Genomic DNA, 21996 nt, shown 5'->3' on the forward strand with positions numbered 1-21996 from the left:
AGTGGTATGCTATGCAGTAAAATATTTTTCTTGTCTTTCACTGAAGGCCCTTTATTTTACTTCAGTATTAGCATTAGATAAGAATATAAAGTTGGAAATGCATAACCATTCCCTTCATCTATTTTTACAGTCCTTTCAAGGTGCTAAACATTTACCACCTTGCTAAATAACTGCAGTTCTGACAAGTTTGTTTGTCTCTTGGCAATTTCTTCTCAGCAGACTTTTGCAGAAAAGTTTTTTTCAATAAAGGGTCTTACGAGACAATGATTAACTCCAAATCATGTTTTGAAAACATTTTAAGGGGTGTGAATGGCCATAAAAGTCCCTAGCTCCTTTCCCTAAAGCACAAAAGACTCCAAAGCAACACAGCATTATGGGGAGAAAGCTCATCTCCTTAGTATAATATAGAAGAACCAGAAAGAGGTTTCACACCTGCATTTAACAAGCCATAGCTGTTAAGCACATATGCAAAGTGCATTGCCATGTGTTACCATAGTAACATGCATAAGCATACAATTCTAAGAGGGAAAAGTGGTCACTTTTATGCTAATATGGTATGGTGAAGTAGAAAGGGAGTCACTCTGGTAATATGAGGTGACATATGTGTCAACTTTTGTAGTGGGGGCTACTGTGTAGAGAAAAGAAGAGCAGCTGGACCAACAAATGCTTTACAACAACACAAACGTTTCACCTGGACACTTGAGATGGCATATTGTTAAGGACAGCCAATTTGGTGTCAATGGAGAAATGTTGATACTCTCAGGCCCAGTTTATTGTATAAACGGCAAGGGAACCTTTACCACTTTACCCTTTCTAACTTTCAGGATAAAGTGGTAAAGGTTTCCTTGCAAAGGACCACTTCAGCCTGCAGGTGGAACATCACATATCAAAATGCTTCCCCACTAGAAAATTCCTTGCATATGGAAAATAGCGTATGGGTTAAGAAGACTAGGCTGAACACTTCACCACAATATGATAGCTTTCTGTGTACAAAGAAGTTTTAAAATACTGTTGAACCTCACATATATTTACACAATTTTCTCATTCTCTTGAAAAGTTCACTGAAATTACACAATGCTGTCTTATATTTCTCTAGTTCCTTGAAGCCTTTGGTCACCGAATAGATGCTTTCAAATGTGCACCATCTGTATTATATGATTGCAGCTAAGCTACCTAATGCGAAGCGAGACAGTCCATCAAAATTCACATTGCAAGGAGGCTGACAGTGATATGAAAGACAGGGAGATGCATATGCCGCACCTCGGTTTTAGCTTCAAAACTGTAAAATGAAATTCTTTCCGAGACACACTCCATCACAATGTTGATTCACTAAGACGTCTGAGAACTGCCTTAGCAACAGGGCTTCCCATCCAAGAAGCTCTGATTCAAGAATCCCATTTGTCTTCCACTGCTCTTACCAATGTCATATAAATGTCACAACAATCCATTTTGCGTGGGTCAAAAGTTCCAAACAAGTACCAGAAAAAGGTTGTTCACACGCGGCACAATCCCTCTAATAAACATGTACAGCTATGAACAATAAAAATCCAGTGCAGAACACCTTAGATCAAATCCAACAATGAACACACATTTGTCATGGAAAGAAAGCTATTTGATTTTCACAATGTTAAACCATGAAACAGTAACAGTTGGCTTGTACCATCAGTTAATTTGATTAATGTGCAGAGCAGAGAGTAGTTTCATTTATGTTTATGTTTACTCTGATAAGAGAACAAAGGTATGTCTATTCAGCTTACAAATTAATGACACAGACAAAAACTGTTTAAGAACACACACACAGTTAAAGACTTTCCACATATCACATTTTGTCTCGCTTTAAGTGGGCTCCTACCAGATTAATTAGGTACATAGAATCATCTCCCATCTTATTCCAAAGCATGTCTACTGGAAAGCAGGAACAACTGGGTTAAACAGGAAATATTTCCTAGTATGTAGGCTTAATATTGTAGCCAAAATACCAGTGAATTAATGGAATGTACTGCAGAATGTTATGCATATTTACTTTGAAGTAAGTATCACTATCTTCAGTGGGACTTCCTACTAGGTTGGCATGCCTAATACTGCAATTCTGGCCTGCAATTCTAAGCACTGTAATTATATATTTACAGATGACCTTGTAGCAAAACAACAAAATGTTACAGTGTGGAATGCCGCTCCATTTCACCCCAGCCTGTTTTAATTTCTCCTCCTCTTTCTTTCTGCTCCCAAAGCTACCAATCCATGCTGCCTGAGCATGCTCTGCCCTCACGGGGCTGTTTAGAGATTTATTTTTTTCCACCAAGGGTGGGTGCAGTGGACACATGGCTGCCGACAAGGAGTTCAAGGGAGTATAGATGGTTCACTTCCTTCAACTATATTCTTCCAACAACCCTGTCTTATAGGCTGAGCTGAGAGACAATAAGTGGCTCAAGGTCATTCTGTGAACTTGATAGCTAAGTAGTGATTTGAACCTGGTGGCTTCCTAATCCCACTCTGAAGCTGTAGCCACCATACCACACTTGCTCTCTACTTAAAAGGAAGTACTGAGACCCACCGAATTCAGTGTGAATTTTTATGAGTAAACATGCATAGGATTGTGCCGTAAAGTTCAAAGTTAAGCAAATGGAGGTGCATCTGACTCTGCCTGGATTGTGCCCAGTTAATCTAGGGGAGCCCATATCTTGAAGTAAGCTTTGCTTTCCAGCTCCCAACATACTGAATTATAATACCGTCATTGTAATGTACTGCTATGTTGTTGTGGCATTACAGTTAAATCAAGCTGTCTCATGCAATAAAATACAAAGTGGGAAATCTGATAAACAGCTTCCCCAAAAGGTCAAAGTTAATGGGTTTTTACTCAGAAGAATAACACTGAGCAAAAAAGATGTTTTCAGCATTAGTTATCTGGCAAACTACAGAAACAACGCACCAAACCAGCCATGCTATTTTAGGAAAAGGACACAGGAGACTCCTAAACCTTCTTTTGCCCTTGGTATAAAATATATCAGACATTGGATAAAAACAAATGAACAGAGCAATCTTACCAAGGACACCTAATTGAACACATAGTTCTCAAGCAAATCATAGTAATATGATTTTTCCCCCATAGAAAAGAGTGATTTTGTTCTGATTTATATGAGAGAACTATACTGCGCAAGTGGTGAATGTATTTGTCTTACCTCTGTCACTGAAGTCATCCACGAGAATGATTTCTGCTATTAGGCTACTTGGAGTCCTGTTGATAATACTGTGTATGGTTCGCAAGAGTGAAGTCCAACCTTCATTATGAAATGGGATGATTATGCTAGTGTTTGGAAGCTTCTCCAAGTATACCTTGTGCTTACAGCTGAGGACAGGAAAGAAAAAAGACCATGTAAGAATATGATAAAGACAGGTTTGGTACCTTTCAAATGTTATTTCTTATAAAAGAAATCGGGAGAGCAAATGTTCAAACAGTTCAAATGCCTTTTACTGTGGGTACCCTCCAACACCAATCTGTCTGCCTTGGCCATCAATATCGTAGCATACACTTCGTACTGGAAAGCAGATCAAGTCTTTTGCTATAATTGACAGACAACATTTTAAGAGAAATTCCCTCTTTTAAAGGAATGCTTTATATTTCGCACAGTAAAGAAAAAAACCCCACCCAATTCTATGCATGCTTACTGGAAAGTATGTCCTATTGAGTTCTGTAGGGAATTACTCCCAAGTAAGTGTGAATAAGAATGCAGTGTTCCTTATTTCTGATATTCACATCTATCATTTCAGATAAATATATTGACGCCAGTACTTCCCAGCTGCCCATAACCTATCAGTCACTGTACTAATCCATTCCTTTGTTAGTTACTCATGGGTATTTGTATCCTATTCTTACATAAAGGACTGGTTTATCTGCCATTTTAAAATAGATATAAAATGCAAAGTAAAGAGATACTAAATAAAATATATGGCCAGTTCAACAATCAGTTTTGGAATTTAATTAACCAGTGAGAAATGGAACTCTGCAATTTTAGTATGGTCCACAGTATGACACTACTTTGGTCATTCTTAATTATCAGAATTATTCAACAGGAAGGAAGAGGTTTAGAACACATTTCCCCCCCTGGATTTCATGAATCAAAGCCAACATCTACTGTTTGTCTTCAAATATCTCCTTCAGTTCCTCTTTTAGTTCATTCATATTCAAAAGCATAGAGAGAGCTAATGCAAGTCGAGCAATGCAGCTAAACACTCAGGATAATCAGCACCATTAAATGTAAAGTGTAACTGCAAATATGCCTCTGGAGAGAAAAGCTTCTATCAGCAGGCAAGTGCAAGTGAACATTCAAATGGAAATGGAAAGACATAAAGGTATTTCATGAACTTCTTAATTAGACACCAACTGCATTTATATAATGCCAGCTACAAAATTACATACTTAAAAGTTCATCATTTTACAAAAAATAACATACAAAGACTTCAGTAGTGCATCAACTATGGAACTAAGCAATGATCAAAGAGTGGCTATTCATTATTTGTAATGGGCTACAAAATTAATCGCATACAGGTCAGCTGGTCAAACAGTGACATTCAGTAGATTGCTATGGACTGCTGGACAGTTTCTCCTGAAATTTCAAAAGATTTCAGAAGCCCACTCCACAATAACTCAAAGAAGGGTTTTTCATGTGGCTGCCTCTCTTCTGCGGAATAGCATTCCTGTTGAGATACAACAGGTACCCACCATCTGCACCTTCTGAAAGATATTTTTGTCCCAACAGCTTTCGCCGCTGGATAAATGTGTCTTAATCATGAGTGTCTACACTGTGCACTTTCAGTTCTGTTTTAAATGTATTTTCTGTTTTTGTGTTTTTAACTATTTTCAGTGTACAGCAGTAATATGAATGAGAATTCAATAGCCGCATGATGACTGATTTACTTTTAGTAACCTATGTTAATGTAGAGAAAGAAAGAAAATGGTACTCATTCATTGTTTCTGCCTAACTTGCAGCCAGGAAGTTTAGCTGCACCTGATGAATATCTTGCAGTTAAGCTGCCTCAGCATATCAGGCACCATGGAAGTATCTATGGAACAAATTAGACCTGGGTCCAGTAGACTCCCACCATTACTTGGTCCCAATACTACTGTCCAGGCCCGTTTTCAATACTACTCTCCAAGCCAATGAAACCAGAATATAAATTCTTTGAGATTTTGGAGGCCTAGTAAGAATTTCAAGGCAACTGGTAGTGTGGTGAAATTGTGCCTTCCATTTGAGCTTTGAAGAAATTCTTCCAATTTCTGTGGTAATCCATGGCCTGATTTGACAAATCCCATGCCACACAAGCAAACTTCTTAAGCAAACATTAAATTCTGATACACCCAACTGTACAACAGTTAATACAATGGGCAGGATTAAATACAGTGGAAGCTTGGGTTGTGAAGTGTTCCATGTGGGAGGCACGTTTGCAACCCGCACCGTCCGCAACCCACAGCACCATGTTAGTGCATGTGTGGGTCGTGATCCGGCGCTTCTGTGCATGCACAAAGCGCGATTTAGCATTTCTGCGCATGCGCGAGCACCGAAACCTGGACATAACCCATTCCGGTACTTCTGGGTTCAGCGTGGTGCGCAACCCAAAATTGCATAATCTGAAGCATCTGTAACCCAAGGTACCACTGTAGTGTATTCAAAGACTAAATCTAGGGACTACATTTCCCAGCAGCCTCTTCTGTGAACTGATTCTGACTTGGATAAAGAAAAAAGTTAAAAGGAAGGGAAAGCAGAAAAACTGGGTAGATACTTACTAGTCAGTCAAAAACAAATGTAGTCATAACCCTGAAACTATTGCTACATAAACTGACTGTGTTTGAAATACCTTGAAAAAAGATGGGTTTGAGCCTAGGGAGGCTCATGGTTGAACTGACAACCACAGAAAGATTATTAAATAGTTGACAATACATTTTGAATCTGGTTTTTATGAGCCACAGCATGGGTGACTGCACACTTTCCTGTGTAATCAACTTTATCAAAGCATCTGTTGTTAGATCGCTTAGAATCCGCAAGCACAAAGGTTAGGGTTAGGCTGCTAACCTTGAGCTTCCCTCAGTGCTTGCTTCCAGTCCAGGCTGTACAGGAAAACAACTGGTTTACACTCTCATTGCAACAGCTTGCTAATATGAGAAAGTAGAAGAACAGGAAGGTTTTTCTTTTAACTGTCTGCAAAAAGGTACTAAAGCTGATTATCACTAGAAAGCTAGACCATAATTGGTATTAAAAATATCTCATGACATACAGGTCTATCTAATTAAGAATTAAATAATATAAAAATAATAAAGAGCATTTAGTAGGGATGAGCAAACCAAATATTATTAGCAAAGAAGCTTGTGAAAAATTGTCAGTTTTGATCTTTCATTCCATGGAGCATGGCACATCAGTCAAAAGGTGTCAGATAACTGGCAGCTCATACATTTTATGAATTTAAGCTGACTTCTCTCTATAGAAAAGGTGTTATATTTATTCTCTGTGAATAAAGAGAAACATTATACAGATCCAAATATATATTTCTTTTTTCTTTTTTAAAACCACCGCAGTAATTATGGTAAAGCCCACACTAATTAAGGAGATAAAAATAGATAGGATTTTTATTCTGATGATCACTTTTAATATTTATCAACCAAATGCAACATTCTGCAATTAAGAGACAAATAATGTTAATGTCTAGCTGGATGAGGAATTGTACATGGAATCCATCATCCAATGACATGGGGTCTGTTTGATATGTTAAACAGCACCAACTACTGTTTGGGTTGGAAAGCTGGTTTGTGTTATTATATTTTTATCCTGCCTTTCCTGCAAGGAGCTCTGGACAGGGTACATGGTTCTCCTACTTTACCCTCACAACGATCTTGTGAAGATCAGGCTAAGAGACAGTGATGGACCCAAGGTCTACCACATGAGCTTCATGGTCGAGTAGGCATGTGAATCCAGGTATATCCCAATCGTAGTCTAACACATTAACCACTATACTGCTCTGGCTTAGTCCACATTGCTCTTACCTGTCTCACTAGGTTCATAATATTTAACCAGAACAGATCTAGCAACTCAGTGTGGAAAGGTTTGCAATGAGGTCCAAATGTAACAAAAGCACAAAAATACAATACTCCAAAAGACCACCTAGTCTACATGTTGCTTCTCACAGTGGCCAAAAAAGATGCCGCCAGGAAGACCCCAAGCAAGGCACTTGCAGCAATAGCTCTTTGTTGTTCCCCAAGCAGTTGGCACTCATGGTCATACTGTTCCTTCTGAACTTCGATGTGTTGCCTAGAGCCACAATGACTAGCAGTCATGGATACATGGATTCTCAATGAATTCATCTAATCCCCTGATAAAGCCATTTAAACTAGTGACCATCACCAATTCTTGTCGCCAATTCAAGGCTTAGTTTCTCACACAGTGCATAGTTTGTTCTGAATCTCTTGATAAAACGGTATCATTAGATTATCCTAAGTTATAGTATTTTTTAAGGGGGGACTCTATCCCCGTTCTCCATGCTGTGCATAACTTTATAAACCTCTTATTCACACACCCTTTCCCTACTGTCTTTTTTCCACCTCAACTAAAACAATGGACATTATTCTGTGCCCCTATCATCTGCCCTCACCCTGATTTCTGTGTGCCAGCACATGCAGCGGAGTCCTTGCAAACCAAAATCATTTCACTTGCTACTATTTTTCCTTCTTTAGATAATGGGAGAAAACCATGCAGACATTGCAGAAGGTGTGGCTAACATCAGGAGTCAGTAATATTATGAACAATGCTACCTGAACAAACACAGGGATTGCTTAGCGAGATCAAAATTTTGTAGACCAAATCATGTTAGCTAGTAAGCCTTAGGGCTGGGCGATATCAGCTTTTCAGCATTGTGGTATATCACCAGCCAAACATCGTGGTCTGGCAATGTACCACGATGTTGAAAAAACAAGCTGCATTAGCCTCAGCCTGCGAGGCACCGGGTGAAATTGCCACAGCTTGTTTGTATGGCTCAGCTGGGGTGTAGGAGGGCTCCCAATTCCCAGCTGAGCCATCCATGGTGCTCCCCCTGCTCGTGGACAACTGGGGAGAGTATCGGGGCTTCTTTGTGTGGCTGTCCTGGGGATCAGGAGGGCTTCTGATCCCCAGCAGAACCAACCCTGGTGCTCCCCTCCTTGTGGTTGAGCGGAATGGGGCGTGAGCATCGGGGCTCCTTTGCTGTGCTCTGCTGGGGATCAGGAGCCCTCCCCACCCCCAGCAGAGCCATCCACGGTGCTTGCCCTGCTTGCGAGGGAGCCAGCACTGGGCTGGGGGATCGTTTAACTGCTCAGCAACCGCACACTCCTCAGCTGAGCAGTTTAAAGATGCAGAGGAACAAGCTGTATCGGCGCCTTGTTGATGCAGCTTTATTGTACCTCTGTGCAGTATGAAGGCAGAGTGGAATGGTGGTTTCACACAGTGATATATCGCTGGTGAAACTGCCACCGCTCCTGAGTCCCTCTGCTAGCAACGCTCACTGGAGGAAGTCGCTCGCAGAGGGACTCAGGAGTTGTGGCGGATTCACCAGCGATGCACTGCTGAGTGAAGCCGACATTGCGGTCTGCTCCTCATACTGGGTCCTGGGCGATATATCGATATATTGCCCAGTCCTAGTAAGCCTAGGATTGTCCCCCCCCCCCACAGCTTTATCAAAAACACCATATTAACCTTCAGGCACAGACCAACTTTAATGTATTTCAACTTTCCAGGTAAAACTTTGAGAAAGTTACTCTTAGTGATTTCAATAGAAAGAGTTAGTATTAAATTCATAACTTTTCCTTTGCTGCAGTGGTTGTTATTGCTTCTAGTACGATAAACATGTGATTAATATTTTTTTTTCCATGTGGGAGATCATTCTACCTCAAGCAAGAAATGAGAAATTTTTAGGGCTATTGAGCGCTGCAAGTTTCCACAGTGAATGAAGAAGGTCATTTAGTATGGGCATCGCCAACTGTTATACATCTGAAAATATTCAGAGTTTCCACTGGACCTTTAAATTCCCCACTTATGCTCAATAGATAAGTAGGCTGCTATTTAATATAAGATGTAAAAATAATGCCTGGGCAAGCAGCTAAAGGATTCTGCGCCTACGTTCTATACTTCATTGGGCAGCAAAATAGCATCCTGTCCATTTGGGACCATAATATGATTTAGCCAAGGAACAGCCAGGCTTGAATTAACTAAACTTTGCTCAACAACACAATTAAATGCTTTCTGACACAACTCTTGAGAAAACAAGCCACATGAGTTGGAATTCTTAACTATGCAATCATTAGGCAGTTGTATATTCACTAAATGGGCTGAAGGTGAACATTAGAAAGCACTACATCTGTCGGTGCAGAGTAGCACCAGGATTTAGTAGGCTATGTGATACATCCTTCTTTCGAGACAAATGCACAATTACATGTTTTGTGAGCGCTTTGCCCTAGTGTCCTCATTAAGTAGTAGCTATCAACTACCTTGTCTGCTTCTAAAGCAAATTCTGAGTGCACTGAAGCCCAATGGCAATTTAAACAAAACCCCACCAGCCTTTTTTGTGTGTTCCAAATCACATCAGATGCTCTTCCTCCTGGGTCTTCAGATATCTTTATCCTTGCAAATGTCTACAAACCTGAAAGTTGGGGGAAGTATGGAAGGGGATAACTGGCAGAGAGACGATGAAGCATCAATCCATTTCTCTGCTCATAATGCCCCTTCCTATATCACTGTCCCTTCTATTGCCCCCCCTTTTTTATAAAAGTGGTTCTGGAGATGCTTTTAAAAAATGTTATGGTGAGTACATGTGCCCTGAATTGTACCAGCTTCATTTCTATCTCTTTATCACCGCATATCCAGACATTACATGTTGCTGAATGTGTTTCACTTCCCCGCTATTCTATAAATAAATAAATAAATAAATAAATAAATAAATAAAATCAGATCTAGACATCTAAACTATTCCTATACTATGAAGCATTCTTTAGTTTTCAAAAACAAAAACCCCTTAAGAGATGAAAAATGGGTTTTGCAATACCTGTCCCCTTTAACAACCTCCTGCCTTTTTTCCATCATGGAATCCAAGGTGGCATATATGTGGCTCTCAGGTAGGACTTTGAAATCTTTACTGCAGGTTTTCCTGTTCATTAAAAAAATAACAATGCCAGAAGTGGCCTAAGAGCCAGGCTTCCTATAGATACATGTGGTTGTTACTGTGCACATTGACTTGGCAAGGGCTGTGGCAATAAAACCACTGTTCCACACATCCTCCGCAATCTGGAATCTGGGGGTGGGGGCGCTAGGAGGAGAAGTAGTGGCAGGCAGCAAGTGGAAGGAGAAGGAGGCTAGTTCACCAACACAGGAGCCAGATATATGGAGAAACGTGACTCAAAGAAGTAGGAGGCCCAGGGTTCACTCTGATTGTTTAGAAATACACAAACGCTTTGAGGTCCTCTCCCCTAACATGGAAGACGAAGAGCAGACTCCATTTGAGGATCTCTCCCTCATTACAGTCGATCAGGTATATGAAGACGAGCAGCAAAGTCAGTCCTCAGGGAATGTGCAGGTGACCTTGGAACAGACAGCTCACGGAAGAACCCCGACCAGACCTAAGAGGAGGCGTGTAGTGGTGATAGGGGATTCCCTACTGAGGGGAACAGAAGCAGTGATCTGTGGGCCTGACAAGATGTCTCGGGAAGTGTGCTGCCTCCCCGGGGCTAAGATCCAAGATGTAACTGAACGACTGCAAGGAATCATAAAGCCCACTGACAAATACCCCTTCCTCTTGGTTCATGTGGGAACCAATGACACTGCAAGCAATAGCCTCCAGAAGATCAAAAGAGACTACGAGGCTCTGGGCAGGAAATTGAAGCAATTAAATGCACAAATTGTCATCTCATCTGTCCTCCCAGTTGAACGATGTGGCCCAGGGAGAGAGGGAAAAATAGTGGAAGTGAACAGCTGGCTTCGCAAATGGTGTAAACAGGAACGGTTTGGATTCTTAGATCACGGACTGCAGTTTCTTGAAGATGGACTTCTGGGAAGCGATGGGCTGCACCTCACAACGGTTGGGAGGAATGTTTTTGCCAAAAATCTCAGAAACCTCATCAGGAGGGCTTTAAACTGACTAATGTGGGGGAGGGAGACAGTGCTCCTGAAGGTAGGAGTCTATCAATTGATGAAGATGATCATCCAAATGTCATAGACCAAATGGAGCAAACAGCACGCAGACCTAGTGGTGGGAGGAAAAAATCCTTAAATAAGAGACACAGGGGAATGATTAATGGACTTCAGTGTCCCTACACTAATGCGCAAAGCATGGGAAATAAACAAGATGAGCTTGAGCTCTTGGTACAGCAAACTACATATGACATAATAGGCATCACTGAAACCTGGTGGGATAAGTCCCACGACTGGAATGTAATAATGGAGGGATACAATCTATTTCAGAGAAACAGACCAGACAAGAAAGGAGGAGGAGTGGTGTTATATGTCAGGGATGTGTATACCTATGAAGAGATCCAAGATTTAGAACCTCAAAGCCAAAGTGAGAGCATTTGGGTCAAAATTAAGGGAGAGAAGAATAACAGTGACCTCATTGTGGGAGTTTACTATAGATCCCCAAGCCAAACGGAGGACATAGATGGTGCCTTCCTGGAACAGATGGCCAAGCATGCAAAAGGAAGGGAGATAGTAGTTGAGGAGATGTATTCAAGTCTCCAGGGCCAGATGAACTGCACCCAAGAGTATTAAAAGAACTGGCAGATGTGATCTCAGAACCACTGGCAGTCATCTTTGAGAATTCCTGGAGAACAGGCGAAGTCCTGGCAGACTGGAGGAGGGCAAATGTTGTCCCTATTTTCAAAAGGGGGAAAAGAGAGGACCCAAATAATTACCGCCCAGTCAGTCTGACATCAATACCAGGGAAGATTCTGGAGCAGATCATTAAGCAAACAGTCTGTGAGCACCTACAAAGGAATGCTGTGATCACCAATAGTCAGCATAGATTTCTGAAAAATAAGTCATGTCAGACTAACCTGATCTCGTTTTTTGACAGAATTACAACCCTGGTAGATGAAGGGAACGCAGTGGATGTAGCCTACCTTGATTTCAGCAAGGCATTTGACAAGGTGCCCCATGATATTCTTGTAAAGAAGCTGGTAAAACGCGGTCTTGACTATGCTACCACTCAGTGGATTTGTAACTGGCTGACTGACCGAACCCAAAGGGTGCTCATCAATGGTCCCTCTTCATCCTGGAGAAGAGTGACTAGTGGGGTGCCACAGGGTTCTGTCTTGGGCTCGGTCTTGTTCAACATCTTTATCAACAACTTGGACGATGGACTCAAGGGCATCCTGATCAAATTTGCAGATGACACCAAACTGGGAGGGGTGGCTAACACCCCAGAGGACAGGATCACACTTCAAAATGACCTTGACAGATTAGAGAACTGGGCCAAAACAAACAAGATGAATTTTAACAGGGAGAAATGTAAAGTATTGCACTTGGGCAAAAAAAATTAGAGGCACAAATACAAGATGGGTGACACCTGGCTTGAGAGCAGTACATGTGAAAAGGATCTAGGAGTCTTGGTTGACTACAAACTTGACATGAGCCAACAGTGTGACACGGCAGCTAAAAAAGCCAATGCAATTCTGGGCTGCATCAATAGGAGTGTAGCATCTAGATCAAGGGAAGTAATAGTGCCACTGTATTCTGCTCTGGTCAGACCTCACCTGGAGTACTGTGTCCAGTTCTGGGCACCACAGTTCAAGAAGGACACTGACAAACTGGACCATGTCCAGAGGAGGGCAACCAAAATGGTCAAAGGCCTGGAAATGATGCCTTATGAGGAACGGCTAAGGGAGCTGGGCATGTTTAGCCTGGAGAAGAGGAGGTTAAGGGGTGATATGATAGCCATGTTCAAATATATAAAAGGATGTCACATAGAGGAGGGAGAAAGGTTGTTTTCTGCTGCTCCAGAGAAGCGGACACGGAGCAATGGTTCCAAACTACAAGAAAGAAGATTCCACCTAAACATTAGGAAGAACTTCCTGACAGTAAGAGCTGTTCGACAGTGGAATTTGCTGCCAAGGAGTGTGGTGGAGTCTCCTTCTCTGGAGGTCTTTAAGCAGAGGCTTGACAACCATATGTCAGGAGTGCTCTGATGGTGTTTCCTGCTTGGCAGGGGGTTGGACTCGATGGCCCTTGTGGTCTCTTCCAACTCTATGATTCTATGATTCTATATCATCACATCTTTCAAAAAGCTATGCACTTTGCTACCCGACCATGTGCACACTTTTAATGATGTGTCATTGCTTTTATCGACTGCCCGTAAGTCACTCTGGGAGGCTTGCTGCATAATGAGCAGGGTAATTAATACATAGAGAACATACATTATGGCAACAATGATTTCTTGAGTTATTCCTCACAATCGCAGTGCAAAGCCATGTTGGTGCTCTGACCCTAGAGTGGCCCCCATTCCAAGAAATCTTTGGGTTGCATTCTGAACAGGTAGCACTTAACAAGTTATGCAGCAACCATTTATATAGTTCAGGATGCAAAAGCCAGTTAAAATAGCTTCCATGGAGCAACTGCGCTTTAGGATGTAAAATGTGTTTTCTGCACCTTTACATGTCCCGAAAGTGTATTACTATTAAAAGAGAAAATGGTTTGTGTTCAAAATATCAACCTAAATAGAAATTTAATCATTACCACTGTAACTTCAGTGTAAACAATGTCCCTTTCTGATGTGCAGTTTCAAAATGACAACCTTTAGCAGCCCTTTGTACAAAAGTCTGCAGGAGAACATTTTGAAACAGCCTGAGCTTTTTAAATTATAAGAAAGGAGGGGAATGTTGGCACCATTTCAGTCAGTTTATAGAAAAAGCCAATTCATAAAAGCTGCAATTTGTTTGACCCCATGGTTATAGCAATAATATTTTATGCACATTACGGGAGTCCAGTGGCAGAACCTTGGCCAGCCACCAGATTTTATGCCTTCTAGACATATCAACAGGCTTGTAAACTGCTGTTCCTGATGGATGTCACAGAAGAAGTGAAATGCAGTGCAGGTTGTCCGCAGAAGCAAGAAAAAGAGAGAGAGAAGACTGTGCAGGAGCTCAAAGATGATAAAAGCACCCCCCTTTCTCACTTAAAAAAAATCTTACAAAAGAGCATGCCACACAAAATCAGAACAAAAGGGAAAAGTGCAAGTTTCAGTTTTCCACTGAGTTTTCCATTCTTAGCGGAGAATTAAAAAAGAATAAAAGAAAAAATAACTGACCTTTTCTCTCTCTTTATCAAGGGGACTACAATACCTACCTGACATCAAACTAGTGACAAGCATGCAACCGAAAAACACCAGCCTAAAACGTTTTCAAGCAAAGATTTACATAGTAATTGTCTCAGTGTGTCAAAGTATTCAATTTACAGCGGCTAGCTTCAGTCATACTGCATTCCTATTCCAATCTAGACTTGTCAGCTGAACTTGATAAAGCAGTGATAACCAGTAATTTCCACAACCGTTTGACAGGTCTGTAAAATTAGCTTGGAGGTGGGGAGAGGAGGGAAAGGAAAATAATTTCCAGTGATGATGGTGGCTCAAAACTTTAGAGCTTTCAGCAGGGATAAACATTACTGAATACATCTGAATCAGGCAGGAAGTTGAAATGTGAATATAAAGCCTAAAAGTCACTGGTTGTGCCAGAGAAACTGGACTGAACTGGTTCTTTGATCAGTTTCAAATGCCACAACTTAGGCTGCAATCCTATATACACTTACCTGGGAATAAATTTCATTGATCTCAGTGCAGTTTACTTCCAAGTAGGCATACACAGAAGGGACATGGGTGGCGCTGTGGGTTAAACCACAGAGCCTAGGACTTGCTGATTAGAAGGTTGGCGGTTTGAATCCCCGCAATGGGGTGAGCTCCCATTGCTTGGTCCCTGCTCCTGCCAACCTAGCAGTTCGAAAGCACGTCAAAGTGCAAGTAGATACCTTCCAGCGGGAAGGTAAACAGCATTTCTGTGCACTGTTCTGGTTTGCCAGAAGCGGCTTAGTCATGCTGGCCACATGACCCGGAAGCTGTATGCCGGCTCCCTTGGCCAATAAAGCGAGATGAGCGCCGCAACCCCAGAGTTTGGTCACGACTGGACCTAATGGTCAGGGGTCCCTTTACCTTAGGCATACACAGAACTGAAGTGAATTGTTAGTGGATCATTGGTTAGTGATCTACACCAGGGATCAGGATTCTGTGCTCCTCCCTCCTGAAATTGTCAGACTATCATCAGCTTCAACCAGCAGCCCAGTTGCCAATTGCTTCCATGGATTCTGCGTGTACTCTGCTAGGTCTGGCTAAGGTCCTGCAACTAGTCAGAAAGTTGCGAAACTCCAAATAGGTTTTACCAATAAGCTGAATGTGTGAAGGTAGGGAGTAAAACTCCGGGCATTTAATTGGCTCTTCTGCCCAGAGCCTATACATGTGCAAATTGTATGTGTGAATTGCAGAGGTTCCGTCCATGCAATCTACAACCCTGCAAAAAAGCTGGATTCCTGATCAGGCCAACACCCCGCGTACACTGATTCTGTACCAAAGAGTCAAATAAAGCATGGCTATCAGGGCTGTGCCACACATACATTTGGCATACCCTGACTGGTTGTATAAATAGGCCTGGAATGCTTGGAAATCTTTAACCATGAATTGTGGGTTTTATTCCATGCAAATGTTGCCCAATGTATTCAGAACTTATATGAGTATTATAGTGCTCTTGGCAAGTTACAAAAGAACAGTGCAGTTCATGGTAGGAAAGCTGTTTACAAGGAAAGAACAAACACCATAGTGCTGATTTGCTCCCAGTGAGACAGTGTTGACAATGCCCTGCCTCTGGGGATACCCTAAGAAATGCCAATGGCCCATGTGGCTAGCAGTGAGTGAAAAACAAATTAGTGGCAGATATATTGACAAACACAACAGGGAAAAGTGACAGTTCAGCCTCATTTTGTCCCTAATGATTTTCTGCATTGTTTCCAGTGGAACTGTTTTGAACACCAATAGAAATCAGGAGATCCTTTTGTAAGAGAAGCTGTTGTGTGGTGCATATTTATCATGCCAACAATGCAACTTTAATGCTGTGTAATTATGTATTAAAATCCCATCTAACTGGAAAGATACTTGGCCAGGGGGAATTGCTGAAGATAATTTCAGGTGACCTGTGGATGGTTTTCCCAGCCAAAAGTCAAAGACAAAATATTTGAAACCGATTAGATAAAACTGAGTTAGTTCTTAGCATTAATCATTTGCAAATCAACCCCTGGTTATAGAGATTAATATAGGGATTTCCAAGGGCATGTTTAGCCTTTCTCAAATTAACTTTTAATATGTTTCTTTTAAAAATGAAATTAGCATTGTGTCAACCCTCCCTGTCCCCCACAATAAATAGTAGATAAATAAATAAATAAATAAATATATGCTATATTAAGTGATCAACAGAGGGCATAATTTACTGGAAATGTTTCCTGTGCAAGACCCACTGAAGTAAATTGGAGTACCATAAGAAAATGACACTGTCCCTGTGCAACTTCCTTTTATTTCAATGTGACTTCTTCAGGAAAACAGCCAAGTGAATTAGACTCACTGACATCTTCACCTGTTTTTCCAAATAAGCTGTTCCAGATAGATTCTAACTATTATAGTCAAGATTTTATTTTATCAGTGGTGCTCCCGTAACAAATGAAAATCTTACCCTCCCCCAATAGTCTGTAAACACACAGCTTTTGTGAAAAGTAATCAGAAACCTCTCTGCACATTCTCCGCTTGGTGCCTAACATTATTACAGGCTTATGGCAAAACATGGTTCCTTGCAGGGGAATTTCAAAGCCATCAATGAAATGGCCCTAGCATTCCTTTCGCAGGATGAGACTTTAAGAAGGGCCTGTCCTGAATATTGTAAAAGATAAGGGAAGGGAAGGGACGAGAAGGCTGATGAACATGATGGTAAGCGATGGTTTAATGTTGTTGTTGTTATATTTTATTACCTACTCTTCACCCTAAGGTCCCTGGGCAGATTAAAACACACAATTAAAAGCAGGTTAAAATAATTTGCAATCATAGAAATAAGGTGTGTACTAAAAATATACACCTCAAGTGTCAAAAGCCAGGGTAAAGAGGTGTATCTTCAGCATTTGCCAGAAGCTGTATGATGAAGAAGCCAGACTTACCTCTGTAGGGAGTTTGTTCCACAGCATAGGAGCTGCTGCAGAGTCAATTGGACAGTCAAAATAACAGATATATACACACTTCCAAAGCCATTGGAGATCAGACACACCTGTCTGATATAACCTATTCACAATCTTGACCAACGCTTTAACCTGAAAAGCCTCCCCATGTCACATGCCTCCAGTCTAGGCCAATAACAGTGTTGTATCATTAACTTCCTCATTAATGCAGCCTCTCTTACAAAATGCAAGAATGTCACAAATTATGTTACATTAAGACAAATAGAACTGTAACTGGTATAAAACCACTCCCAAAGTGGAACAATGTACCTGATTATTTCAGGCCTTCTGTTTGTCTCCTTTAGAGTAGTTTCTTGTATCTGGCATCCCCAGAGAAGCATTTAGCAATATTGCTTACGACTCTTTCCATGCCTCCTGCTACAATCACCTACCTGCAGAAAGCTCACATTTCCCTACAAACACCTTTGCTCCTCACTGCAAGCAGCTGGAAGTGATAGAGGATAATTAGCCACAGCAGCTTCACACCTTTTCTAATATTCAGTTAAAGCAGGAAGCTTCTGCAAAACAAGGTAAACTAAGTGAAGGCATGCCCTGCAACAATCAATCAGATTTCGTGTACCTACTTAGGATGTCGAATGTCTGGCAGGGATCGCTCCAAGGCTATGTTGTTGCTCACAAAAATATTGAAACCATTTTCCCGATATGCAGAATCATCATTGTCTTCTTCTGTGAGAGGGTAAGGCTTTCCCTGTTCACCTTTCCCTGAAATGGAACAAAAAAAACAAAATGCAGTTACCATCATTGGTGCTTGAGTGTCCAGAACTGCTGTGATGTTCTGTGATGGAAAATGTTTTAACAAGCAAACTGCAAATAATGCCTGAAGTATGAAATAGTGGTGCTCCAATGCACATTACAGTATTAATGCAGTTCCTCTGTGCATTGAGATTTTCCCTCTGATCTAATAGACCAGAGGGACAGAAAACTGTAAGTGATATAGACAAGAATGTTTATAGGCCCTTCTGCTTTAAGTGTACAATAGAAGCTTCTGCATGTGGCTGTCTACCAATGTAGTTGATAGGTCAAAGCCAAACAACCAGCTCTATGGGCCTTTGAAAGAGAACTGATATAAGCCCTATTCCGCCATAATGTTTCATACAATGGGACGTTGACCAAGGTTCTGTTTCCACTGGGGAAGAGTATCAATGAAACATCCTTCAGACTGATACCAATCATTCATTAGCCAAAGGGTGTGGCCAGTCTGGGCCAACCCTCTGAGGGCTAGGACTAGCTGCATGCATTCCCAGTTGACTAATCACCTATTCAATACCTACCAAACACCTGAAAAGGGCTATTGATACAGATAAATGACAAAGTAATAGAATATTGACATTTGGAATAGTTTGATCTAGTCTCCATTCTGCAGTAGCTCTTTTAACATTTCACAGCAAGGCTAGGAGGTTCATCTTTTTAAATCTATCTTGTCTCAAATGGCTTCATATCCACAGAGTTGAAGGAAATATGTCAACCTGATTAACTGAATTGTAACAGGCATGGTGTGTGATACTTTTTTTTATCAACCAGCATTTTCTTCATCCTGATTATCAGGCAGTTCTGGATAGTGCAGAAGATCTTGACCACTGGAAGGGGTCTAGACCACAGCAACATTTTGCCCAGAAGAAAGACATTATGGGGAGACATTAGGGATAGACAGTTTTTTTCACTCGATTCCAGAAATTAAAAAAGATTAGTGAGAGAAGAAAAGGAGCAGTATTCTCTTAAATAGGCACAGAACACAACAGCATAAAAATAGCACTCTATCAGTCAAAGCCAGGTATGTTAATTATTAAGATTCTCAATAATAGAGAATAGAGTAAATTGGGTCAGAATACAATGCTATAGAGCATTGAACATATATAGATATTTTTTCACTCTACAGTAATTATCCTCACTTAAGCTCAAAGAGTAGAAAAGGAAACATTTGCATATGTGTTGTTGTTGTTTTTTAAAAAAGAAGTCACCCTACTTTGGTTTGTAGGAAGACCAAAATAAAAATAAAAAACCCTTTTACATTCTGAAATTATTCAGAGCATATTTCTTCCTACTTGTCAGGTGTGCGTGCAGGAGCCAGGCCCTGTGACCAATAGGACTCTGCAGGACTGGGGCCGTCCTAAGTTTGTTCTGAAGAGGCAAGGCGCGGCCACACAGGTGAGGCCGATTGGTAACTCACAGCACCTGATGGCAAGAGCTGGGAAGGGATATAAGCTCAGCATTTCCCTTCCACTCTTTGCCACAGTAACACATTCCCTGCCTTGCTGTGTTTGACTCCTTGCTTCTTGATCCTCAGACCCCTGACTTTGTGACTCCTTGCTTCCTGACCCTTGGACCCTTGGCTTCTTGACTCCCGGCTCTCTGACCCTCGGACTCTTGGCTTTCTGACTCCTGGCTTCTGGACTCCCGTGCCTGCTCCCACCCTGCCATCTTGTCCCCAGTCCAGACATCCCCAGCCGGGACTTAGATCACCCGTGAACCAGACTGTGACACTACTCATGTAAACCTTCACAGAAAACAGCAACCACTGTTCATGACAGCAATTGTTAACTTGTTAACCAGGAACTAATGCATGTTTGCCAAGTCAGCTTCTCTCAGATCACATCTACACTAAGCCTTAAATGCACTCTTACTCCATTTATTTATTTATTTATTTAATTTTTTAAAAAGGGTAATCCTGGGAACTGTAGTTTGTTAGGGGTGCTGGGAACTGAAGCTTTGTAACATATGCATCCTCAGCAAACTACCGTTCCCATGATTATTCATGACTGCAAAAATGGTATAACTGTGCTATTAATATTTGGTATGGAAGTAACCTGAGATTTGAGGCACATTTTAAAACTAATGAGATTGTGGAAATCATTCACGATATCCTAGCTAGCTAATACAATGCAACTGTTCAGGCAAACGTGCAGACTAGGACAGCTGGAATGAAATTTTCTTGAATGGTACAGCTGCTACTCCCAAATGGTTATTTATAGTCAAATATTCTGGAATCTGACGGCAGTTGGAATTTACCAGTTTTTACGAGGCTACCAATTTATCTTTCCCTCAGAATTTCAGCCAGCCAATATGCTCCGGAAACTCCAAAGGACCTCTCTTCCCTATTCAAAAACAAGCCCGTCTTTTGTAATCATACCTTCATTCCTTAGCAATTACATATTGGCACCCCAAATTCAGATGCACCACAGAACACAAAAAATAAAATTTTCATTGCAGGTGTTCCAGAATTTAGTGAGTAAACAATAGGATTGAATTTGTTGTGGCTTTCATAAGCAGCAGTTAAATGTAAGAAACATACAATATAAGCACAGGCACCAACTCTATGCGAGGACACTTCAGCCCTCCCCCCCCCCAGTACATGGGGACATGGCTGAGGCCCCCAATCTTGAGTGGTCGGACCTTGCCGGGCCTCCCCACAGCAGTGGTGAGCCTTGCTGGGCCTCCCTGCAGTGGCAGTAGGCCTTATCCTAATGCACATGATGTCACATATGTGTGTTGCATGTGTGACATCATGCACACATGACAAGGCCCCCCCCCCAATGTTGGGTGGAACTCGACGTCTCTGAATATAAGAGATGGTCCCTTATTCAAAATAATTAAAAAATGTCAATTAAGCCTGTTTGATTAGACACTATGGCTTAACTAGCCATCTTAAGGAGTGGTCAGCTTCGAGATTTACCATCAGATGGCACTGAGACACACTGGGTGGATGCAGTGGTGAGCTTGATGGCCAGGGGTGCTTTTCACCAACTTTGTAAGAGCTATGGGCAGTCGTGCACTTGGATATTCAAATAGAGACAGTGCCCCTTCCCCCCCCCTCCCCGGCAATCACAACAAGCTTTTCTAGCTAGATTAGGAGGAGGCATGTTTTAGGTCTCTGACTTGGGTGTTTATTTCTATTGGTTTTAAAACTGACTTGGGGGGGGAGGGTATTGTTTTAAAACCAATTTTAGTTGTTTTTATTGCATGATTGTAAACAACAACAATAGGTAAAATTGCTTATAAAACATGTTTATTAGGAGAAATTCCCACAAAAATTCTGATGGTGTTTTGTAAGGACTTGCCAACTGATTGCAAACTGATGTGGATATGTAGCAAACTGAGCCTAAAATTGGGGAAAAAAATGAGAAGCAGAGAGAAACCAAAATTGACAGATTTATATGTCTTGAGTGGGGGACAGGGCCCCCGCTGTTGCTTTCAATGTATTTTGCAAATGCACAGCATGAATTATCTGCCCTGCTATACCACTGCTTTATTTTCTGTTCGCAGGGGGAATACAACAGGGTGCAAAGCTGGTGATGAACACATCTCTAAATCCTTGTTTAAACCCTGCTGCTCCCTAAACAAACAAACCCTTGCTTTGAAACACCACACTTTGGCTGCTTCAATGGGACATACAAGTACATTTTTGAGAACAAGAAAGGTTTGATATAGTCCCTAATACCAACATATTGTAATGTTAGATTGGAATAGAAATAAACGCTGGCAGTCAAGTGTGTCCAGTGTGTTTGGAATGCCAGAGTGTGCGATGGGAGATAAGGAATCCTCCATGTTCTGATTTAAGTTACACAGCACTATCACCGTTCCAAAAAGACTGTGTTTTCTGCAGCCAGCTGAAACTAATCACAGCTTTGTAGCCAGGGGATGCGCAGTATATCTTCTATTTAGCCCAGCTACTTATCACCAA

General features: G+C 41.4%; 1 protein-coding gene across 4 annotated transcripts in view; it reads right to left on the reverse strand.

The window, feature by feature from the left end:
- The window catches only part of GALNTL6 (polypeptide N-acetylgalactosaminyltransferase like 6), a 455987-nt gene that overhangs the window by 249767 nt on the left and 184224 nt on the right, over nucleotides 1-21996 (reverse strand). For all 4 annotated transcript variants that reach the window (XM_081875341.1, XM_081875343.1, XM_081875342.1 and 1 more), the window contains exons 4-5: nucleotides 17882-18020; nucleotides 3180-3346 (exon numbers count right to left, since the gene is read on the reverse strand). In XM_081875341.1, the coding sequence (XP_081731467.1) occupies nucleotides 3180-3346; nucleotides 17882-18020 (306 nt within the window). The remainder of the gene's footprint in view (nucleotides 1-3179; nucleotides 3347-17881; nucleotides 18021-21996) is intronic.

This window comes from Podarcis erhardii (genome assembly GCF_964252035.2).
Source record: "Podarcis erhardii genome assembly, chromosome: 9".
NCBI classification, from domain to species: domain Eukaryota; kingdom Metazoa; phylum Chordata; class Lepidosauria; order Squamata; family Lacertidae; genus Podarcis; species Podarcis erhardii.